This window comes from Spermophilus citellus (genome assembly GCF_964194105.1).
Source record: "Spermophilus citellus genome assembly, chromosome: 1".
Taxonomy (NCBI): Eukaryota; Metazoa; Chordata; class Mammalia; order Rodentia; family Sciuridae; genus Spermophilus; species Spermophilus citellus.
In genome coordinates this window covers 182,234,130-182,258,942 of record NC_138182.1, presented here as the reverse complement: position 1 = coordinate 182,258,942, position 24,813 = coordinate 182,234,130, and the positions used below count along the sequence as shown (strand labels likewise).

Below are 24,813 nucleotides of genomic sequence, written 5' to 3'. Positions count from 1 at the left end.
CCAGCATCCCAAAGCTGCCTGCTCTAGGACAGACAAGTCAGTTTTGTTCTGTTTATGAACTAGCTGTTTGGTCACCAGGATCACCATGCAGCTGTTAGCTCAGGCTGGTCTGAGGCAGCTCCCTGGGGAGGAAAGCAGATGCAGCTCGCACCACTGCTTGTCTAGGACAATGGTCAAAAAACTCAGGGACATTCCTAGGAGTATCTCCATAGGCCAATGTCCAGTATATCCCCAGAGGGACGAACACCAGAAGTTCTCAACTTCTAAGAGAGTTTAAGAGCAAAACACGTCTCCTTCACACGTAATATCCAGGCCATACAAGAAGAGTAAAGTAGTTGAGAGTCAAGTTCATCACATTTAAATATATATAAATATACACCCTACATCTACCTATATTTAAATATATACTCTACATATGAAAGGCCAAAATGAAAGACAGGAGAGGTCACCTATTTCAAAATCCTTTTCATAGATGATGGTAAATTTTTCAATCCCAAATACAAATCAAATAGGAGGCTAAAGGAACAGATAGCCACGCATTGATAAATATTCTGAGTGAAAAACTGTTTCTACCACTATCTATGCATGAGAATTAAAGCATTCCCCTCATGAATGTGGGCCTCTCCCAGTCTATTTGCTGCATATGACATATTTGGAGGAGGAGGATGTTCCTAACAGTTTTTTCCATCAAAAGCGGTTATTCTTTGTGTCTTTGATCTCCTTTTTTTGCTTCTACCATTCAAGCTATAAGACCCTAGAGGCTGCACTGGCTGCCCGCCCCTTGCTCAGGGGTCTATACACCTCTCCTGTTGACTCCAAGGTTTCTTGCAAGTTCCCTTCACTCATTCACTCCCCACTAGGAATCTTCAAAATCTAGTTTATAAAGTTTCTGCCCTATCTCCACTTGGTCATTATAGCCTTTCTTTTCCTCTTTCCATTTTCCATTTGAATATTATCAATTTTTGACCCACTAGAATCAATTGAATTGATTTCATTCCAATATTGCAAGTTGCAGATACAAGTTTTAATCTAGCTTCTATTCATGATCACTGGGGAGAGCATCTCTCCCACGAACATCTTCCTGTCATAGACATACAATAAAACATAATGGTTTCAGCAGCAGAGATTTAGGTTCGAATCTCATCCTAAACACTTACTAATGCAGATTTAGTCAAAATACTTCCATTGTATAAATCCCAATGGAAATAAAAGTATCTACGCCAAAGTGTTGCTGGATTACAGGAGAGAATTCTCACAAAGGTATTGCATAAGACCTAATGCATTCAATGTCAACCAGTATTTTTATTCTGAAACATACTAGCCTCCTGTGTCAAAACGTTGTCCATCAAAAGAGATTAAGAAAAAACAGAAGCCAGAACCCTCCTGTACTTTTTTAGAGACCAACCTCCAGGTCAGCACTTTTCAAATTGCGTGTTAGTGAAAGAAATCTGTTTAACAAGACATACTGCATATTTTTTAACTGTAATAGTATTTTTTAATGGAAAGCAATTGTCCAACAAATATATATGTTTATGCATGTATGTACTGGAATACAATGTAAAGCATCTTTCTTACTGTAGGTCACAGTTTGAAAACTGTCTTTGTAGGCTGACCCAGAGTTATTAAATACATTCTTTGGTAATGATATGTATGTACTATTTAAGAAAGACATTACTGCCCCCTGCTGGAGCTCTTGATTTCTCATAGAGAGGGATACTCCATTTGCCTGCCTTCTCAATCGTTACCCATGTGACTTCAGTCATCCTCCCCACACCTATCCTGTCTGAAACTCACCTGAGAAGGACTCATTCCTTGATCAACCTTGCTGCCCTGGACAATGAATCAGAAGCAGCTCCAAAAGAGGGAGCTGGAGATCTTACCTTTAAATAATTTCAAAAGCAAAGCCTCCCTCCCTCCCATTTGCATACTAGCCTCTCCTGAGAAACTAAGCTGAGCCACACCATGTGGAGTCTCAGCCACACATGTTATTCTTGGTCCCACCTCTGACCCGGCAGATGGGCAGAGTCTACACCCTTGAAGCTGCCACCACCTGCCTCTGGTTCCCTGGAGAGAAGACACCCATCGGAAGAATGTGAACCAACTGCCAGTTCTCAGAACTCAGATTTCCAACAGAGTGGACTCTGTCCACTAAGCCTTCTGAGTTCTAAAATATTGATTAATGTGAGGAGAACAGGTAGGTACATACTGGGAAAGACATGCCCTCCCACCCAAGAGGTAATATGGCCAAGGTAAAGGTCCAAGAGCAAAGACCACCCCCAACATCCATGCCTGCACAGGAAGGAGCAAAGGCAGATATGCTAAGACTACTTAATTCTGCTTCCTTATGACACTATCACAAATTCAGTGCTCACGCCAAGCCATCCACACACATTGTCTCAATTAAAACTCTAAGCAGAGGAATAATTGAGGCTTAAAGAGATAAAGTAACTTGCTCAGGTCCCTCAGGGAGGTCTGCTTCAGACCCACGTGTTTCTGAATGCAGGACCAGACTCCCAGCCAAGGCTGGGGGCTGGAGGCTGGCTACAAGTTCTCCACATCAAGGTTTTCTCCAGAAAGAAACAGAATGTGAAACTGAATGGCAAAGTAGAAGATAAAGCCTAAAATTAAAAAGTTAAGTTTAAAGCTTAACTTCAAAACAAACAGACCGATGGGTGGAGTCGTAATGTGCATTTTTTAGAACACAAAAATTAACTTTGAAAAACAGCCTCATTATGTTGAGTCCTGGATTAAGTTTCAATCTTCCATGAAAAAAAGGATTGTCCCCAAAGATAGATTTGCTTCGGCCATTTCCTTCTGTATAAAATAAAAAATTAAAAATAAAAAAATAATCTTTTTCAGACCATCTAGTGTTTACCTTCTACATCAGGCACTGTATGTACTTGGAACTTTTACGTGTTCTATCTGACATACGCTTGACAATGCTTGGTTCAATGAGAAATAGAATCTTACCCAGGGATGCCTGACTCCAAAATATGTTCCCTTGCTGCCACCTGGTGAGTACAGGACCCATTTCCTTGACTTTCTTCCTCTTTGGCGCTTGCCCACACAACTTAATAAGAGCAACTATCAAAATGAAGAAGGCCCAACCTTCAAGGTCATGAAATGACTGAGAAAAGAATGAGAAAATGTTACCCATCTGAGCTGGCTAGGGAAACATGGTGACTAATGCAATGCGATACCATAGGCTGGATCCTGGGTGAGAAAAGGGCATTAGTAGGGACAAGGGTAAGATTCAAATAAGGGCTGAAGTGCCTATTGCAACATCCAGGTCCTAATGGGCCTCCCATCTCCCCTTCTGCTGTCCTGAATCCCTTCTCAGGCTGCTTCCAGAATCATCTTTCTAAAGCACAGTTCCCATGTGTGTCTCTCTCAGGGCTTTATAACTCTTCTGTGGTTCTCCCTCACCTTCATGGTGAAGTCCACACTCCTGTGCCTATCTCCATCCCCCTCTCCAATCTCTTCTTCACCTCCCATCCCTGCTCCCCTGCTCCCATCCCTTGCAGACCTCACTGCTGCTCTCAAGAAACATGCTTCTCTCTCACTCTGGACCTTTGCTTGACACATGCCCTGTCTGTCAACACCAACTTGCTAACCACAGTTAGAATTAAGTAGGTCTTTCTGTTCTGGACTCAGCTTAGACATCATTTTCTCCAGGATACCCTTGTTCCCATGCCTGGTAAAGTCCCCTCCTCTTAATACCCCGTAACTGACTCCCACTGCAATGCTTCTTATCCTGAATCACACTAAATAGTGCAACATTTTCCCCTTTTCTCTCACCCAAATGGACCCAAACTTCCCTGATTTGGGAAGTATGTGCCCATATATGGCTTGGAAGTCACTGAACTTCATTATGAGAAGGTCAGTCCTCTTAGCCACTTTCTTCATTTTTCTGGTGCTCAAAAAGAAAGTGACTGCTGTTCGTCTGTCTTCTTCATTCCCTGCCACTTGTTCATCTAGTTTCCAACAATGCCAGATCAGGCCCAGGCTGGGCACTTGCTGTAACCATAGGACTTAGTTCAAATTTAGTGCATTGTTTTGTTTCCATTACATTTGTTATTATCTATGGTATTCTACTTATGAAAAGCAATACAAGTATGTCTCATGTATGTACCAGTCTCCTTTATAAAATGAATCTATATTAGTAAAACATGCAAATTAATATTTTTAAAACTTTGGCAAAAAACTCTTAGGGTGATGAATACAGCAATAAATGCATGCCCACATACACACATGCAAACATGTAGGCATGTACCTGTGAAGGTGGCCCTGAATAACAGAAATCCTGTCATTCATGCAACTACATCCTTGAGTCATGAGACCTAGAATACTGCTGTGTTTGCCACTAACTATCTATGCTACTAGGAGAAAAATCACTTTTCTAATTCTCAGTTTACTTGCTTTTAAAAAGAAGAGAAAAAAATTAAAGTATATTTTCATTCAGTATGAAAATAACATCACAGAAAAGGGATTTGCAGGGGGACTTATTTGAGATCTCAGAAATCTAAGATGCATAGAGGTTAAGTGACTTACCCAAAGTCACCCTGCAATTTAATGAATTGCATCCCCAATTCTGACACTCTTCTCCCTGCATATTCCCTTCTCCAAATAAACTTCTGTCAAATTAGTTACATTGTTTTAAAAGAGAACACCTACATATACTATATATATATATATATATATATATATATATATATATATATATATATATATAACTCTCTTAAAGGAAAAGCAAATAAGAAAAGGATAAAAGAAGTATTCGTTTTCAGATTGTTAACACTATTGGATAGGGAAGTAGTGTACCTGAAAGCCCAGAAAGCACACTACAGGTTTTCCACGATGTTGCAATTCTGTCCTTGTTCTTTATTTAGATTGAATACAAGAAGCCAGGAGGGAAGTGACCCACAGAAATTCAGGGAGGAGGAATAAGATAAAAAAGGTAACAAATTCACCTTTGGCTATGATATAATAAATAGAGACCAAATCCAATGACCACTTCAATTTCTGTGGATCTTGAGAAAAAGAACATCAACACAATTCCAAGGGAAACTGCCCCCATTTTCAAAATGAAAATTTCAAAAACTTTTAAAGCCTAAGCAAGCAATTTACATATAGGATATAGTAATTGCAATTATATAGTATAATGTTTTGCTCATTAAAAAAAAAAGTCTTACCCTTGTCTTTGGAAGCACACTGAATATTTATATCTGGTTAGAGGCAAATTTACCATATTCACAGATGAATCAAAACACACAGAATTAGAAAAATGTAATCAACACTTTCAATGAAATGTAAGGTAGACAGACATAACACCCTTCACATTCGTGTGTGTACCTGTGTATGTGTTTATATACGCATATGTCTATTTACATGTGTATTTGCAGCAAATGAGAAAGATCTGGCCGAACAGAAGTTCATGTGAGAAGATGGAGAGGCTTTAAGTGATGGTAAAGCTCAATGTGAGCCAAGATTAAGATATGCATGCTGGAGAGGAGAAAACCCTCAACACAAACGTAACATGCAGCATTATAGTGCATTAATTAAAGTAATATCTCTTTGTATTCTTCACCTGCCGGCCAATGACAAAATTCTGGTGAAGCTCTGGGAACCTCACTTTAGGAGGAATAACATCAAATCTGGTCAAAGGAGAATGATCAGTTGGTGGGAAAGGGAAAGAATCTGTAACCCGAGTCACATTGGGAATGGTTCATAGCAAGGGTTCCAGGACCAAGCAAGCCTTCTTCAAATACAAGATGTGTAACTGTTCTGGAATGCATGTGCCCCTGACCATCTCCCAAGAATGTTGTTGAAAGGACTTTGCATGGGAGATTAGACTGGCTAGCCTCAACCACAGCATTCCTTCCTCCCAGCTCGGAGATTTTATAGCTTGTGGTGGGAGAAAAACGGCATCTATTTTACATGGTAATGGATTAAATAATTTCATTTCCTTCCTAGGAAAAAAATACTTTCTAGAGTACAGCATTTGACAACCAAGTCCCCAAGAGAAAAATGTGCCTATGTGTAGACAACCTTGGTGACCAGAAGACATAACAACAACTCCATGCACCCCTTCCTTCCCAGCCCACCAAATGAGCAACAGGCAATCAGCCCAAAGAGCTAGAAATAAAGGGCAGATGGTCTCATAGTCAAATCTAAACTGATGGGCCTCAGGTGGAGATCCTGATGGCCTGATCTCCTTATTTGTGCACACTGCTCAGAGCAAGGGTAGACCACTCACATCAGGATCACTGGAGTTGCTCACCTGACATGCCTGTTCCTGAGACATATCCCTGGCCTACTGAACCAAAATTGTAAGAACTAGTAAATTCATGTTCAACAAGTTCCTCAGATTATTCTTATACACACCTGAGGACCCCCATCTTAGATGGCTCCTCACATTTTAGTGTGCATTCAAATCACCTGGAGAGCTCACAAGAGCTAGAGCTCTATGTCTTAGTGGGGCCCAAGAATTGGCATTTCAAACAATCTCACAAGTGAGGGTGATGCTCATGGTTTTTGGAAAAACTTTGAGTTCACTGCCTTAGAGAATTCCAGATTCCACTAAAGAACTCAGTTAGTAGCCAGGGACGGTGGCATATGCCTGTAATCCCAGCAACTCTGGAGACTGAGGCAATCAAGTTTGAGGCCAACCTCAGCAACTTAGCAGGGTCCTGTCTCAAAATAAAAGATAAAATGTATTGAGATATAGCTCAGGGGTAAAACACCCCTATGTTCAATCACCAGTACCCTCCCTGCCAAAAAACCTCAGACAGGATGTTAGGTAGCTCCTAAAATGATGCCCAATGATGTCCCACATCCTGGTGTCCATGCCATTGGTAACCATTCCCCTTTGTGTGGGCTGGTTGTAGTTACTCACTTGTAACTAATAGAAAGGCAAAAACTAAAGGGATGTCGCTTCTGCAATTTGGTCATAAAAAGACAGTGACTTGGTTCTCTCGCTCACTCTCACTCCAGTTTTTCTCCCTTGCTTACTCTGAGGAAGCAAACTGCCGTGTTGTAAACCTCTGAACAGAGAGACCCTCTGGGCAGGTGACTGTGGGCAGCATCTGGCCAACCTCTGGCCATCCACCAGTGAGGAACAGGCTCCAGCCAACAACTACACAGTGTACTTGGGAGCAGACACCTTGACTGCAACCTGTGAACCACCCTAAGCCACCCTCAACCACTTTTAAGTCACACTTGGATTCTGCCCCATAGAAACTGGGAGATGATAAATGTTGTTTCAATCCATTCGGTGTTTTAAAGATAACTGACAAGAGCTGTTTTGAAATCAGTATGGCACCTTGGTCTTTAGCCCATCCTTCAACCTATTTCATTTGTGCCCACCATAAAGGTGAAAAAATGTGTGTGTAAATATAAATAGTCAATATGTAATGATGTACACTATTTACATATAGTTTACGGCATGATTTTCTTAATGCTCAGTTTTCAAGAATTGGCTTTTGAAAAGTTTGTGGGGGTCTCTGGGACATTATGTGGGAGCATGGCCTCCGGGCTGGATGGAGTTGGTGAATTCCAGTCAGATCTCACCTGCTGTGTGCTTGACCTGGCCATTCTGAGGTAAGATTCTGTGATCTTAGTGGGTTCACTCCCACAAGACTGAAGAGTGGCACCTCCTTTGGTTTTGAAGAAAGAAAGGAAACTGTGGGTTCCTCCACTGGCAAGTGGCGGGATCTGTCCCTGAGAAAACTGGTGAAGAGCACATCCTCCAGTGTATCTGCCTTTTCACCAGCGTGATGCCTGATTTCCTCACGAGGGATGGAAGGAAGTTCCCCAGGGGGCGAGGTGTCTCATTTTCTCCAGAATCACATGTCAAGAGTGTCCATTTCAGAGGTTGTGTGGTAGTGCCACAGTCACCTGGAGAAGGCTCCAGAGCAAAGCCCTGAGCCAGGACTTCCCACAGCAGCTCCATCATCAGCGCCTTGTGTGGCCCGGAATGATTCCCTCTCCCTCTGGGCTCCACTCTTCTCATTGTAAAATGAGGAGGCTGGGCCAGGGGGTGACTCAGACCCTCCTGATTAGGACCTAAGAGCCTACGGCAAGGAAGCAGCAGTTGTCCACACCAACTGCTCAGAGACGAGACAGCTTTCCTCAGAGGGCCAGGCCCCTGCCACTCAGCCACCATGCCCTCTCTGAGCAGCACCCCAGAGGACTGTCCTGCCACAGTGGGCTCTGGCAGATGTTGTCCAGCCTGCTCCTAATGGTTTCCTGCAGCTCTTCGTCACCCAGCAGGACAGCTGCTGCCAAGGCCAACAGGAAGTACTCAATGGCATCATGGGTATCCTAAGCCCATAGTATGGGGGGCAAAAAAGAAACAGCATTAGCAAACACTTCCAGGACAGACTGGGAGGCAGTGCTGGAACACTAGCTACTCTTCTGCTCACATCCCTTTCCATGTCCTGGTTCCTCAGGACAGCTCCTCCCCAACGCCACTGTGGTCCCATGGACACTGCTCATCACAGTCCCCCTCCTCTGCAGGCAGAGGTGGCATCTGACCCAGGCTCGGCCAGTCATGACACATCATTGCCCTGGATGCAGTGCTTCAAGGGCCTGTCCATGGCCCAACCTGACCTACACCATTCCCCAGGAGTCTTCTGTTTGAACCAACAGGGAAAATGGTCATTCATCCTTTTGGACTCGGGCTTGAGCCTCCTAGTAGCTAGAGGAAAAGGAAGCCAAGAAACACAGAGAAAGGAAACATACAGAGCCAAGGCCTACAGAGGGAGATAAGGCAATCCATGACGATGCTGGAGTACCAGGACCCAGAACTGCTGAAACTAAATCTATGCCTCAGTTCTCCAGATATTTACTAATGAATCACACATGCTGCTTAAGGTTGTTTGAGTTGAGCTCTTCCCTTTGCAATCCCTTGCTTGGTTCAATCAGATCATACACACTCTATCCCTGAACCTTCCTACATGACAGAGATGAGAAACTGATGCTTCTTTGGGTGAGACTCACAAAGAGATGCCGGGTTCTCAATAACCCTCATCAGTCAATGATAAATTCAGGCCAGAAATGAAGTCTGGTGCATAGAAAGGAACAGCAGGGTGGCCCTGAAGCTCCCATGAGTCACACATAGGTGAGAATCAGAATTGAGAGATAAAGGATTGCACTGGGGAGGACAGGGACCTCTAGTAAGGGAAAGCTGAACTTGGGGACATAGTTCTAGGGTCAGAGTTGTAACACAGAATTGCAGACTTTCAACACAATTCAAGAAGTAGCTGGAAAAATAAATTCATTCAACTCCAGCCCAGCAAGCAGGATAATAGGGTTAAAGCCTTCTTAGGGCCTAAATACTCTTATAATTCATGGGTCCCATCCTTCATTTTCTCAAATATACTAATATGCATCCACATTTCTCATAAAATAATTTTGTAAACCTCCATAAAAATGAGTGGCAGTTGAGCTATGAGATTTTGTGGACATACAGTTAAGTAGTAATTTTGATTTTTATTTTGGAGCTTTTAGTTTGGGGAGGGGGTTGTTTGTTTTTGTTTTCCTTGCAGGTGGCAGGGCTCACCAATCTTGTAGGCCCTCCAGGGATTCACAGGCACTAGGCTATGTGCCTAGAGTTTCTGATAGATGAAGAAGTCCTAGGAGTTACAGCAGAGCAAGGAGAAAGAGGTGCAATCCTTCTCCTCAGCAAGGTAGAAGCTCTTTTGAGGTCTCCGTGGGGTTTAGTGGAAAGAGCCACTGTGTCCCCTGTGGAACCATTCCCTATAGTGAGCCAGGACTCCTCATCTTGGTCCCTGTGGTCCTCTCAACTCCACCCCCAAATGTTCCTCGCTATCTTTGGGTCAGGGAAGGGCTTGGAAGTCTGGCTCTTACCTTCAGCTGGTAGAAGGTGAGTTGGCCCAGGCGACAATACACCTTAGCATAGTACAGCGCCTCCTTGGGACTCTGCAGCCATGGTGGGCAAAGGGACAGAGTCTTTAGGTAGCAGTCCTCAGCCATCTCATACATGTGTAGTGCGTAGTACACGGTAGCTAGGCGGTGAAAGGCCACCAGCTCCTGCTTCTGATCTCCTAGGAATTGGAAGACTGAGACAGATACCCTGTGGCCAGCACTTCACATCAATTGATCGCGCATTCATTCCATAAGCCTTTCTGAAGCTCTACTAGAGGCCTGGGGCAGAGGAAATAACACAGAGGAGGCTCCTGCCTGCATGAGGCTTATGATCTAGTAAGACACAGGTATTCCTTAAAGAATTCCGCAAACAAATATAAAAATCGCACCTGCAGAGTGCTGTAAAAGAAAACGTGGGGGTCTCTGAGGGTAACCAAGTAGAGCGAGTGTGCTGGTCAGGGTTTGGTGGGATGATTCCCTAAAGAAAACATTGTCCTTGTTGCAAATTACACTGTCGCTCAGGATTGTGTGGCAGAATTATTTCTAAACCTCTGTAATGGATTTCACTGAGCAGCTAGGAATTCCTTATGATGAATAGCTTTATAACAAATGTCTTCTTCCCATGAAGCCTCTTCAGAGGGCTCACTTGGGCTGCCACCAATAGCAGCCACTCCCTGGCTCCTTGACCAACTCTCAGTCTCACATACACTACAGAGACCCATTCACTTAACAACCCTGGTTTATAATGGGCCTGTGATTTCTTGTTTGGGGTTTTGGTGAGTTGATTGTCTTAATAACTAACCTCTGTAATACAAAATAGCCCTTTATAGGGAACAAAGGCTTATCATTGTATCTTTGGAATATGTGCCAAGTGGCTGTTGAATGTCCCCTAAAAACATCACTTTGAAGCTTCAAAGGACCAGAAGTCAAAACTAAAAGACAAAGTGCAAAGGAGAGAAAATTCTCTAACATGGAAAAATCCAGTCACACAGAAGCACATGTATAAGGCGTGTATACCATCTCTCTTCAGCCCCTGTCTGTGAGGGGTAAAGTGTTCAGACAGAGCTGCCAGGGGGCCCCTAAGTCCTTCCCTAAGATTAGCAGATAGTTATTTGGATGAGGTTTCTGCCATATAAAAATATTAGCAAGAAAACAAGAGCAAGAGCTTCTAAGTGCAATTAGACACAATAAAGTCCACTATCATTCACATCAGATGCCCTTGAAAGTTCTCACAAGTGCCTTCAAAAGCCACCACCAAAGACTCCACTTACCCCTACATCTACTCAGGTCCTCTAAATCAGACCTGCTTTTCCTCTAGCACTAACATTCAAGACAAGGTTTCTTTTTTACTCTGCCTTTTCTGTTTCAATGACTTGTTTCAATGATTCTTTCTACTAGCTTTTGCTGCAAATGAAAGCTATTCCAACTATGTTGTGAGTTAGGCTTACATTTCTGTTCCATGGGAAAATATGCTTTTGACATCAACCAATTAAGAATTCAGAGCAAAGTCCTTCGGTAATGAGGGCTTTGTCTATGCATGGGATAAAATACCATTTAATTTACAGCCGGAAATGGTACTGACTGTAATATATGATGTGTGTGGCAGAGGTAACCCTAACCATGAACTCTCATGTCTAGCACTGTGCTACAGCCTTCATGTGGATTACCTCTGGTTATCATAACAACTGCTCAGGTTGGCACTGTTTTTAATCTTGCCTTGCTGATAACAAACTTAAGGCTCATGGAAGCAGATGCTTAATTAAGTTTCCCTGACAGTCAGACCTGGGATTTGAACCCATGAAGTCTGAATCCAGAGCCAATGCATATGCTCTATTATCCATGCCTGACCAGTGTTTACCCCTCCCAATTTCATGAACCTGGTCATTGGGACCACCTACCTGTGACTATGCTTAGCCTGGCAGCCAGTGTGGCAAATTCCAAAGCCTTCTCGTAGCCCTGAAGGCTGATCTGCAATTCCGTCAGCTTGTTGAAAATGCGGAGCTCAGTTCTCAGTGCCTTCATCCTCCTTGCTAAAGGAACAGCCCCAACCTGAGGACAGAGGCACAGGGAGCTTAGTCTATGGCACATGCATTCTCAAGAGTCCTGTGCTCTCCTGGCAGGGATTGAAGATGGCCAGCTGTGTTTCCATACCAGGCTCCTCTCAGCTCACTCTCCTGGTCCTTGCTCTTGGTGCTTTACCTGGATCTGAGAGGTTGAAGAACTAGAGGTCATTAGGCCTACTACAATTGGAGCAACTGTGATTAGGAAAGGGAAGTGACTTTTCCCAAGGTCACCTGGGAAGTAATTCACCTCTCAGCTGGGTGTTGTGTTGGTACACAGTGCTCATCTGTGAAGGACACATAAAAGTGTGTGCATAGTGTCAGACAGTGCTCAGTAAATGCTCATTTAGGTTATTTTATGATGATGCAATTGTAGATGGGCCTCTTCATCTCTCTGAGCCTCAGTTTTCTCATCTACAAAATGCCTATGAAATAAGTGAGCAGATCGATAGTCAGAGGTATGTTTCCTGTTCTGCCCACATCTAGTCCAGTGTTGGCACATCCTAGGTACCTAATAATGTCTGATGAGCAAATAACTGAACAAATGAATGAATATCTGAATAAATAAAATTTTAGGATCAAATAAGATAAGGAGGCTACCAAACATCAGCCAGTGATGAACAACAAGAATGCATCTGCTTAACGTCTGGGCATTTATCTAGTTAGTATTATTTTTCTTTACATCAACTCTGATTTTCCTGCCTCAGTCTTTGCCATAATATCTGTGAAATCGTGAACTTGATTAACAGGTGTTATACATTTTAGATTTTAAAAGAACATTTTAAGACATGACTAAGAATAACATAGTAAAATGTTTAGGGCCAACCCATGCACCTCTTTACATAATCTCCCACTATGCCACCAAGAGCTAGTTGCAAACACTAGTAAACACAGAGGTATTTTTACAAACTATAAACTTCCATTCACCCATGAGATCTGATGGTGACGGGGTATTATTCCAGGAAGGATAATTTATTAAGGCTGAGAAGGACACTGAGATTATCAGATCCCTCTGCTGATTTAAGGAAAGGCGAGTATGTGAGCACTGGGCGAGGAAGGGAAGGAAAAGAAATACCAGTAAGAAAGGGTCTTAGGGACGCGGCCGAAGTCCAGTGGTGCCCCTGCGCACATTCGTGGGGGGCCTGGCCGTGCCCGACACAGCCCCCAACTCACCCGATAATACTCCACTGCGCGGTGCCGGTGACGCGTCCCATTGAAGAACACATCGCCAGCTTCCTCGTAGAGTTTGAGGGCCAGGGAGGGCTCCTCTGACTTCAAAGCTGTCTGGATGGCTGCCTGGGTGGGACAGAGAGAAGGCTTCCAGATCCCCTCGGGACTGGCAGGAAGCAGATCCAGACCCCACCTGCTTTGAACCTCGGCTGAAGTTCCCCCCAAGTCGGAAACTGGACTGCACGCACAGAGGCAGAGAAGAAGGCTCTGGGGGGGTCTTGCTCTGACATTTCCCCAACATACATGACAGATTACCTTTAGTGGTACAAGAAGTGATTTTTAATAATTATTTATTTAAGTGTATTTTAGAGGGAAAAAAAGATTAATAACAGATCAAACTAGTAGTTTCAGATAGCATTCCTTAGGAGAAAGTTAAATATAAAAAATAAGTTGAGTCAAAGAAAAGTGAGTAAAACACAGTACAGAAGACACATGGACAGAGAAAAGCCATGAGTTGAATGAATAAATGACTGAAACCGGAAATGAGGGATCTAATCCAAAAGCTGTACTTTCCGGTCAGATAGTGAAACGTGGAAAGAATACAGATGCTCTCCAGTTCACCCCAATAGTTAGTGGCAAACAAATGCCCTATCTTCCAGCCCAGTACCCCTCTTCCAGTCCCCAGGATCTCTTGGCATGAATACCACCCTCTCTGGTTCTAACCAGTCAATTTGGAGAGAACAGCTGCCTCCTAAAGGGCCCACGTCAGCAGATCCCTACCAACCTGCAGGTACAGCTCCACCAGCTCGTCCTCCTGCATGAGGTAGTGGAGTCGGCCAGCCCCCAGCCAGGCCTCAGCAGCCTTGTCTGTCTCCCCGAGGTCAATGAATATACGCAGGCTCTCCTTGATGCAGGTGAGGGATCTCCTGAGGGACCTAGGAGGCAGAGAGAGACCCGTGAGGTATGAGGTACCAAAGCAGCTCATGATTACTCAGCACACAGGAAAAATGCTGTTCTATGAGGGAACAACCGTAACCCAGACCATCTAGAGAATCAGAGACTGATTTAAATCTCAGTTCCCCTGGCTGTGTGACCTTGAGAAAGTATAAAACCTCTCTATGTCATGTTTTTCCTATCCATAGGATGGGAATGTAATGCCACCTGCCTGAAAAGGTTATTGTGAGCATTGAATGAGATAATAGAACTAGAATGCCTAGAATAGCACCTATCATATAGTAAGCACTTGATGAGTGTTCAAATATCAGTTTAATCATCATCATTATTACTAACCCATGCCCCCTCTATCTTTAGGCTGTACTATAACAATTTTTTTTTACCTGACACTCAGTAGACACAAAATGCATATTTATGAAATGAATCCACAAGTGAGAGACCATAGCAGTAACTTCAAATCATCAAAAAGGTTTCAACATTTTGGTTAAGAAGGGAGATCAAGTAGGGTGAAATTTTCAAAAAGTTGGTGCCTTAATGATGACTCTTTAATTATCTGGAAATGCTTTAATTATTTAGTACTCTTTAATTACTTGGGAAATTGTATTACATAGAAAACCCTTCCCCTGTGACAGGGATTAACGAGGGAATGAAGCATGGATAATGTGGCATTGGACAGGTTCAAAATTCCATAACGGGAAGGACAACTGGGGATCAACAAGACAGTAGTCCTCAATCCCACAGCAATTAGAGTCACTCATAGAAATGCCATGCCAGCCTGAACCCCTGGGTCACTGGGAGTGTGGCCCAGGCACCAGCATTTTGTCAAAGCTACAAGACTCTATTGTGCAGCCAGCGGTGAGATCCAGTCCAACTCCTTTATTTTATAGAAGAAACAGATCCAGAGATGAAAGGTGACTTGCACAAGGTTGCACAGCACACTAGAGGAAGCTCCAAAACCAGAGCTTCCTTCTTCTGATGAGAAGACTCATCCCACAGTGCCCACGATTCTCAAAGAATGATTCATGGCCCAGCTGCACTGGCCTTACCTAGGAAGCTTCATGAAACCACAGACGGACAGAGTTGCCTCAGACTGACTGAATCAGAATCATTACAGTTTCAATCCAGAAATCTAAATTCCTAAGACACACCCAGTTTCTGCTCAGGCACACCAAAGTTTGAGAACCACTGCATTAAACCACACATATCCTTCTAGAAACGATGATCGGCATCAACCACATCTGTGGACACAGAGGAAGTTCTCATTGAGATGGGAAGTTAACCACCTGCTATAGGTTTGATGTGGCTTGTCCCACGAAAATGCAAGTGTTGGAGGCTTGGTCTTTAGTGTGGCCTTTAGGAGATGGGCTTAGTCCAAGGTCATTAGGTCACTGGGGGGCATTGCCCTCGAAAGGGATGACCTAGCTCACCTGTAGGACCCATGAGAGTAAGGGCTTATCAAAGAGCAAGACCAGCCCCTCCTGGCACTCTGACTTCCTGGCTTACCATGCTCTCCTGCCATCCTGGCGCCATCAGCCGTAAGGCTTTCACCAGAGCTGGGCTGATAATGAGCATTCCCTTGAACCTCTAAAAATGTGAGCTAAATAAACCTCTCTTTTATTTATCACCCAACCTCAGGTATTTTGTTGTAGCCATGGAAAATGGATTCATACACTCCCTCATCATAGACAGCTCAGTTGCCAGGTCCCTTCTCCACAATGTCAGAGGCAAGCATGGCCTTGGACAGATGAGACCTCCATTGTTTTTAGCAATGAGGCAGCTGTTGGCCTTCTGAAGAGAGTGCCAAGGATTTGGCCCATATAAGAACTAGAAAGAACCCAAGATTTCCTTGAAATAAGATGTACTGCCATCCAGGAGGGGCACTGACCTCTCTCAAGTGTTAGAGTGTCAGATTTGTTGCTGAGACTGTTCTGAGGACTGAAAAGCTCCATGCAACATTGAGGTGGCACCGACCCCCCTGGTTGAGCTGTGACAACCACAGGTCTCTTTCACTGAAGGGAGTCCTGTCTTTTCTCCCCTGCTTGGTACCCCAGGACCTCAAGCAGGATTAAGAGGTTTGGGCAGATCTAGCCTCCAATGCTCTCCCCACTCTCCCTGGAACAGTTGATGAAGGCAGGACCCATAACTCTAATTTTGATCTGTTTCCTGCTGTATTTTTGTTTGTTACCACTTGCTGTCCTGGGATGTCCTTGGGCTGAAGTTGTTTTCTCCAGACCCTTAGGGAGCAAGATTCGGATTCTTACGGAGCAGCCAATTCACAGAGCAGGCATTTGTTTCCTTGACTGTGGAAGAAAAGAGATTTTTCTTTCCAAGAAACGTCCCACTGGGGGATGACAAGAACAATGGGGATACTCACACATCCAGACCACAGGCAGATGGAGGGTTTTCTAAAGACACTGCTTCTCATCAAGATGTACCTCTGATCCCTGATCTCTGACAAAAAGAAAAAGTGCCTGTGTGGCCTGAGCTGGGGAGCTGGTCTCCAGCTTGCTTCACTCTTCCCCCTCCTCTCTCCCCACTCCACTATTTTATATCTGCCAGTGGCTGTACTGTGTCACTCACCAGCTGAGCCTCTGGCTTGACCTGAAATGGCTCAGTATCCCAGTTCCTCCAGACACCATCTGCAGACTCTAGATCTAGTGAACCTTTCCAATCAAAAGAAGCAAAGAACCCAACTCATCATGTGCCCTCTTGGAAATTCTATGTGCATGCCTAGCCACAGTATTTATCCCCCCTCCTTTCCAGTTCTGATTCTTCTCTTTTTCTCATTTTTCCTTTCCCCAAGTCTCTGGGAATTCAATCCTTTTTCTTTTGCCCTTCCTGAGCATCATCCATGAGCCTGTGGCCAAGTGACCTCAACACACCTGCACGTAATTCCAGGGACCTTCTACCAATCCCTCAGGGTTTCCCAAATCCCTGCTCAGCCTGATGAGTTTGTCTTACCTCTGACCAAAAGCCAGCCTCCACTAATTGCTTCTGTCCTGTGCTGATAATAGGGACTAACAATTTCTGAGGGCTGAATCTTTGCCAGGTGTTGGGACATGCGCTTTTTTTTTTTAAGACATCCTGAGGATGCATTTTTTTTAAGAGAGAGAAAGGAGAGAGAGAGAGAGAGAGAGAGAGAGAGAGAGAGAGAATTTTGATATTTATATTTTAGTTTTCGGCAGACACAACATCTTTGTTGGTATGTGGTTCTGAGGATCGAACCTGGGCTGCACGCATGCCAGGCGAGCGCGCTACTGCTTGAGCCACATCCCCAGGCCCCGGGACATGCGCTTTTAATAGACATTTTCTCATTCACTCCCCCTAGAAATTTGAAGCCAACAAGATTTTTTTGGCTCATTTTTGCAAATAGAGAAATCTCAATGGGATTTTTTTTTTAGCTTACACAAATTTTCATGCTCATTTTTCTGAAGCTTTATTTTGAGCTCTCTGCTCCTTTCTTATCATCATAATAATGGCAGTATTATTAACTGGAATTTATTGAGCATGTAGCATTCATAGGTGCTTTGCATGTAAAATCTCATTTAATCATACAACAATCCTAAGAGGTCAGTACTATTGGTACATTCACTTTACCAAGGGAAAAGTAAGGCTCAGAAAGACTTAGGACTTAGTAATAAACCCTATTTAAACAAACATCTAACCCGAATAGTCTGACTCCATACTCAAGCAGTTCTTAGTTTCCAGATATCAGCTGTAGGGAGACATTTTTTTTTCTTTTGTCACTTCAAAAACCCTGAAGTTGCTAAGAACATAGTGTTTTGAAACCCTAAACAAAGTTTCCTTATCTGCAAAAGTGGGACAGTAGCATGCATAACAGCCCTGAGATCAAACGAGGACACAGCAAAAACAATCATTTCCTTCCTTAGGATAACAGAAATGCTAGGGATTAGTCATATCAGTTATATTGAAAAAACAAATGTTGAAGCAGATTTTTTTTCAGTTTCAAAGAAATAAGAAGCATGAGGATAAAAATAAAAGCCAGGAGCAATAGATTCTAGGCTGCTATTGTATTCATGTGAAAAAGGTCAATCATTATTCCTTTAAGTCTCAGTACATGCAAGGCATTCCCTCTTTCTCAAAATAATATTATATACCTCCTTTCTGGAACTTACCACAGTTTATATAATGACTTTGGTGACTTTTTATGCAAGCAGTGACTTTAGGGAATACAACTCCTTGGTCCAGCTTCTAGCCATAGTAAATGCTCAATAAATATTCACTGAATTAAATCAGTAGAGTCATAAAGGTTTCATGGACCCCACCTGGCTCAGATCTAGAGCAAAGTACCAGTCTGATTTGTTATCCAAAGATGGGACCCAGAAAGACCCATTCCAGTGAGAGACTGAAAATTTCATTAATTATATTCTGTAATTGTCACCCAGGCAGCAGAATGGACATAATAATGTACTGGAACAAAAGACAGCAAAGTATACCAAGGCAAAAACCTGAAGACTGAGCCAACATCTGAAGCATCCACTTGCCCTCCCTATCACCTTCCATCTCTAAACACTAGGGAAAAATCTTTGAAAGAGAAGGAATTAAAATCATCACAAAGGCAGCATGGACGAGTAAATACCACCTTAAATTGAAAATTCAGAGGTCTGAGCTAATGCCAGTGAAACCAAGAGGTGAAATCTGTGTGGACCCTCTGCAGCAGGCAAGGGCAGACCTGATGGGAAGTGGCCAGGTTCATGCATGCATTTCCACCAGCCTTCACTATACAACCTGCTGAGCATATCATCTAACTAAGATGAGGATTATTGGCCAAGCAAGCAGAATACACAAAAAGTACTAGCACTCTTGGCGGGTGTGGTGGTACACGCTTGTCGATCCCAGCAGCACAGGAGGCTGAGGCAGGAAGATCGAGAGTTCAAAGCCAGCCTCAGCCATTTAGCAAGGCACTGAGCAACTCAGCAAGACCCCGTCTCTAAATAAAATATTTTAAAAGGGCTGGGAATGTGACTTAGTGGTTAAGCATCACTGGGTTCAATCCCTGGTACCAAAAAAAAAAAAAAGAAGAAGAAGAAGAAGAAGAAGAAGAAGTGTTGTAGACCAGGAGGTGGTCAACTATGGCCCATGAACCAAATATAGCCTTATACTAGCTTTTATAAGTAAAATTTTATTGGAGCACAGCCTCACTCATTCATTTATTAATTATCTATGGATGTTTTTGCACACAACTGCAGAGTGGGGAAGTTGTGGAAGAGACCATATGGCCCACAAAGCCTAAACCATTAACAATCTGACCTTTTTTTTTTTTTTTTTTTTTTAAAGTTTGCTGATCCTGCTCTGGCCTCAGATTGTTTGGACATCAATTGCTGCCAGTGAGCCCATGCCACCATCAGCTCTCAGTTACCACAAGTCTTTCTACCTCGTGTGGTCACCCTGATATATATACATTGCTTAGCAGACAGGGAGTGCTCTGAATGCTTTCTGTTACCATTTTCATCCTGGACACTCACTGTGGACCTAAAGGGCCACCATCTTGCCTACCCCAACTCAACCTCCTCATTCCTAAGCCACAGGCTCCCAGGCTCCTCTCTACCCATATCCAGTTAATCACCAAAACCATCTGGTAATTCTATGAAATGTTTTTCCAATGGGTCCCTGCGTTTCCATGATCACTGCTCTTCTTTCCACCTGAAATGTTATTCTCCCTGTTCTGCAAACTTTGCAAAATCTTACCCGTCCTTCAGGGACCTCTTCAAATGCTCTACCTGGATGAATTCTTCCCTGACAAGTTCCCTCACTCCATGCTGGAAGTGCCCCTTGACCCTCGCCTCTGAGCCTGACACTTCTTCCCTGAACACTCCCTGCCTTTGCTTGCTGTGACTCTAAGCTTTGTGAGAATGGAAATCCCTTGATGGGGGTTGAGTTGAAGAAATCTGCCCATCAAGACCCACTTAACAAATTCCTCCTAGAGACCAGTGCCAGGAAAAAATTTTCTCTTAGGACACTTTTGTTTACGTTCTTTGACCAAACAGAGACAACCTCATGTGGCAGTCCCCTCTTCTGCCCCAGTTACCAGGAAATTCAGTGAGAAATTACAGTAACTATATCCAGGTGTGTGGAAACACCTGGTTTTTTGTCTGTTAGCTGGTCTTTGTTCTTTCTTTTTTTAGCACACTATAGGAGTAGGATAGGATTTACACATGCTAAGTAAACATAGCAATACAGCATGTTCTCTTTGATGAAGTGGCCATCTTACAAAAGGACAATGACCTTCTGTCTACAGGAGTTTCCTCTGATACCTAAAGTACTTCCTGAGCTTCCTCTTAATGTCACTCATATTGATGGTAAAGCTGGAGAAGTGTGTTTTTATTTCCTCCCAAATAAAATCTCAGATCTTATAATCTTGGAATATTAGAATTAAAAGATGCTAGTCAGAAGAATGGAGTAAGGACCTCTCCAAAACTCCAGGACTCCAGAAAAGCAATGAAAACACTGGGGGGAAAAAATGTCAAAATAAGCTTTTCCCCCAAACTCTGGAAATTAACAAAAGATATAAAACAATCCAAAAAGTTTTCATCTTAAAAAAAATGTCAATACTCTTGAGTTCTGTTCAGTGAGCTTTGTTCCTTCCTGACTTACCCTAGAGCCCTCCTGCTCACCTGCAAAAACCAAAGCCTCATAATCACTGTAACTGGGAAAGTCAACATCTGTGCAGCCTCTGGAGGGGCCTTCATGAGTTTAGAAACCCCCAGAGTTCCATCTCCAGAGAATTTGTCACTGTTGAACCTTTCTGAATGCTCCCTGAATGTGTCCACTCACAGGGCTTGCTCTCATCTGACCTAACTCACAGTTCACCCAGGAAACAGAAAATACCTTTTTTCCTGGTACGTCTGTCCAAAAAACCAGCAACAATAATTGAAATTTGTCACTGCCTGAGGTAAGGAAAATACTTGGAGCAAACAAGATGCTGATTTTAAAAAAAAAAAAAAAAGGAAAAGTGGAAGAACGAGACGTCCACAAGAGACTTTGTAAATCTCCAACATCCTCCTTGGAATCAGGAAGACCACATGCCACATGCATGTGCGGACCTGTGTGCCTGCCCAGGCAACAACTGAGATTGCTATAAATTAAGATACTCATTATAATCCCCAGGGAATACACTAAGAAAATAACTGAAAGAAATATAGTAAAAGAATTGACAAGAAAATTGATATGGTGGAAATACTTAATACTAAAGAAGGAAGGAATGGGGGAATCAAAAAACTAAAAATGCATGAGACATATAAGAAACAACTAGCAAGGGCTGGGGGTATCTCAGTGGTAGAGAGCACTTGCCTACCATGTGCCTGGCCCTGGGATCCATCCCCAGCACCACAAAGAAAAAAGAGAGAAAGAAATAATAAAATGGTTATGTAAATACTGTCTTAACCAGTAGGTAATTAAATATAAGTAGATTAAATTCTCCCATAAAAAGAATCAATTTTTTAAATGATCCAATTATATAATGTCTATAAGAAACATACTTTAGATTCAAAGACAAATAAATAGATTAGAAAGTAAAAATATATAAATTATATATAAAAAGTACAAAAGGACCTGAAGTGCCTGTTCAAAATTGGACAAAAGGAACAGAATTGCCACTAAAGACAATGAGAGACATTTGACAGTGATAAGATAGTTGATCCATAAGGATATGCAATTATAGATATGTAAGCACCTAATGATGGAGCCCTAAATTACATGCAGAAAAAATGACAGAATTCTACCAAAAATGTAAAAAAGAATTAACACCAACCCTTCACAAACTCTTACCAAAAAAAATATAGAAAGAGGAAGGACCATTTCCCAACTCATTCTATGAGCAATCAAAAAAGTGAAAACACAACCCATGAGTTGGAATAAAATGCTTTCTCATAAGAGACTTGTATCCAAAATAAGTTTTTTTAAGAAAAAAACTCTTACAAGGGCTGGGATTGTGGCTCAGTGGTAAAGCGCTTGCCTAGCATGTGTGAGGCACTGGGTTCGATTCTCAGCAGCACATATAAATAAATTAATAAATAAAATAAAGGTCCATTGGAAAAAAAAAAACTCTTACAACTTCACAATAAAAGGGCAAAAGACCCAATTTTAAAATGGACAAATGACTGGAATAGACATTTCTCCAAAGATAATACATGAATAGAAAGTAAGCACATGAAATGATGTTCAGTGTTTTAGCTAGTAGGGAAGTGCAAACTAAAACCATAATGGGGAAAAAATATAACGAGCTTCATTTCATCCCCACTAGGACAGAAAGTGAAGAAGATAGGGGAAGAGCAAGGGTGGGTGGAGATGGGGTGGGCCCTCATCCATCACTTTGGGGATAGAATGGTGCAGCACTTTGAAAAAAGTAGAACAGTTCCCCCAAACACTCCAACAGAGTTACCCCATGACTGTAATTCCACTTCTAGGTATACATCTAGGAGAATTAGAAACATATCTTCACACAAAAATTCCTACATGAATATTCATGAATGTTCATGTAGGAATTTTTCATAATAGCCACAAAATGGAAACATTTTGTGTTCTTCATAATGGCCACAAAATGGAAACAAGCCAAATATCCATCAACTTTGGAATGAATAAATAAATGTGGTATATCACATAATAAACACATGTGGTATATATTGTTCAACAATAAAAAAATAATAATAAAATACTGATACATGTAACAAACGAAATGACCCTTGAAAGCATCATACTAAGTGAAAGAAGCCAGTCTCAAAAGGCCATATATTATATGACTTCATTTATATAAAATATCCAGCATAGGAAAAATCCATAGAGATGGATAGTAGATGAGTGGTTTCCAGGGATGGGGTGAGGATGGGTAATGGGGAGTGACCACTAATGGATTCAAGATTTGGAGGGAGGTCATGAAGATATTCTACAGTTAGTTGGTGGTGATGGTTACACAGCTTGGTGAATGTACTAAAAACTAAATTGTATGCTGCATTATAAAGGATAGATTTTTTTGTCATATGATTATAATACCTCAATAAAGGTCCAACTCAATTCAGGAAACTCTTCTATAAGTTCCTGAATAGTCATCCTCTGCTTGAACACTTGTGATGGTGAGATGTCACTCCCACTCAGAGTAGGCTGCTCCATTTGGGAACAGTAATTTTAGACTCTTTTTCCTAACTATTAAATTCCCCAGCACCAACCATGGTGCCTGACACATCGGAAAGATAAGATGCTGGAACATTTCAGTGATATTTTTAAATGAAAAAGCAAGTAATAAAACAGTATGTATACAACATAACTATTATCATGATCCCATTTGTGACTAGACTGGTGCAATTATATTTAAAACATCTAATATTTAATATAGAGAATATACATCATATATAATCTTTCATATGTATAAAACATTTCTTTATAGCTATTTAAAATCTTTACATAGTTGCTTCTGAGGAGTCTGGGGACTGCTGAAAGGGGATCTTTATTTTTAACTTACAATCTTCAGTGCCAGTTTAATGTTTGTTTGCTCACCATAAGCAACTGTTCAATTTTAGGAAAAATCTTCATCCCACATTTGGATGCAAATCTCTATGTCCTAATATATTATGCATTACTTGGATCTTTATCAGTGAATACTTCTGAAGAAAAGTGTTCTGTGGCTAATACTATATTGGTCAGTGAATGCCAAGGGCTGTTGGAATGGGCATCTGAGCTTCCACGGATAGCAAATCTGAACACCGTCCTTGTCACTAAAGACCATAGAGCCTACCTGTAAGCTACCTTTTTTCCTTATCTAGCTCTGAACTAAAGAGCCAGGGACTCTCTCAAGCACAACTCCCCATTTCCATCTTAATCACTGTGGCCAAGTCAGCATGCAGCTGCAGCTTAAGGGTCACAAGTTAGAGGACTAAGTAATTGATTTACCACTCGACTGCCCACACAGTACATCTAGCTCTTATGGTACATCTAGCTCCATGCTAGACACAATGTCTGCCTGCAAGAACTTGTGAACATGCTTTAAAGTCTTTCAGATCTCTAAAGTTTAGGTCTCTGATCTCAAAATCCCTTTGAAATGCCCACAACTTTAAGAATCTGCTCCCTCAGAGCCACCGCCCGCGCCCGGAACAGGCCTAGCTACCCGCCGGCGTGGTATCACTTCACCCCAACTGCAGTAGGGGCCGAGCAGAGACGCCGCCCAAGCCCGCAAAGTAGGCAGACCTGCAACCGACAGGCGGAACAGGCCCAGCGGCCTGCCGGCGTGGTAGACACGTCACACCAATTGGAGTAGGGGCAGAGCAGAGCCACCGCCCACATCAGGAACAGGCCTAGCGACCCACCGGCGTGGTATCACTTCACCCCAACTGCAGTAGGGGCCAAGCAGAGCCGCCGCCTGAGCCCGCAAGGTAGGCAGACCTGCGACCGACCGGCGGAACAGGCCCAGCGGCCTGCCGGCGTGGTAGACACGTCACACCAATTGGAGTAGGGGCAGAGCAGAGCCACCGCCCACATCGGGAACAGGCCCAACGACCCGCGGGCATGGTAGTCACGTCACCCCAATTGGAGTAGGGGCAGAGCAGAGCCGCCACCCGCGCCCGCAAGGTAGGCAGACCTGCAACCGACCAGCAGATCAGGCCCAGCAGCCTGCCGGCGTGGTAGACACGTCACCCCAATTGGAGTAGGGGCACAGCAGAGCCTTCGCCCGCGCCCGGAACAGGCCCAGCGGCCCGACGACGTGATAGTCACGTCACCCCAATTGGAGTAG

At 43.0% G+C, this 24,813-nt stretch overlaps 1 protein-coding gene across 7 annotated transcripts in view; it reads right to left on the bottom strand.

The window, feature by feature from the left end:
- SH3TC2 (SH3 domain and tetratricopeptide repeats 2) overlaps nt 1-24,813 on the bottom strand; it is a gene marked incomplete at its 3' end in the record, with an annotated part of 95,809 nt that overhangs the window by 28,468 nt on the left and 42,528 nt on the right. For 2 of the 7 annotated variants that reach the window (XM_081286922.1, XM_081286923.1), the window contains exons 13-15: nt 13,903-14,053; nt 13,122-13,244; nt 11,787-11,937 (exon numbers count right to left, since the gene is read on the bottom strand). In XM_081286922.1, the coding sequence (XP_081143048.1) occupies nt 11,787-11,937; nt 13,122-13,244; nt 13,903-14,053 (425 nt within the window). Of the gene's footprint in view, nt 1-4,775; nt 8,323-8,666; nt 8,699-9,870; nt 10,083-11,786; nt 11,938-13,121; nt 13,245-13,902; nt 14,054-24,813 lie in introns of those variants that run through there. The other 5 variants (XM_081286926.1, XM_081286925.1, XM_081286920.1 and 2 more) reach the window with 5 other exon arrangements.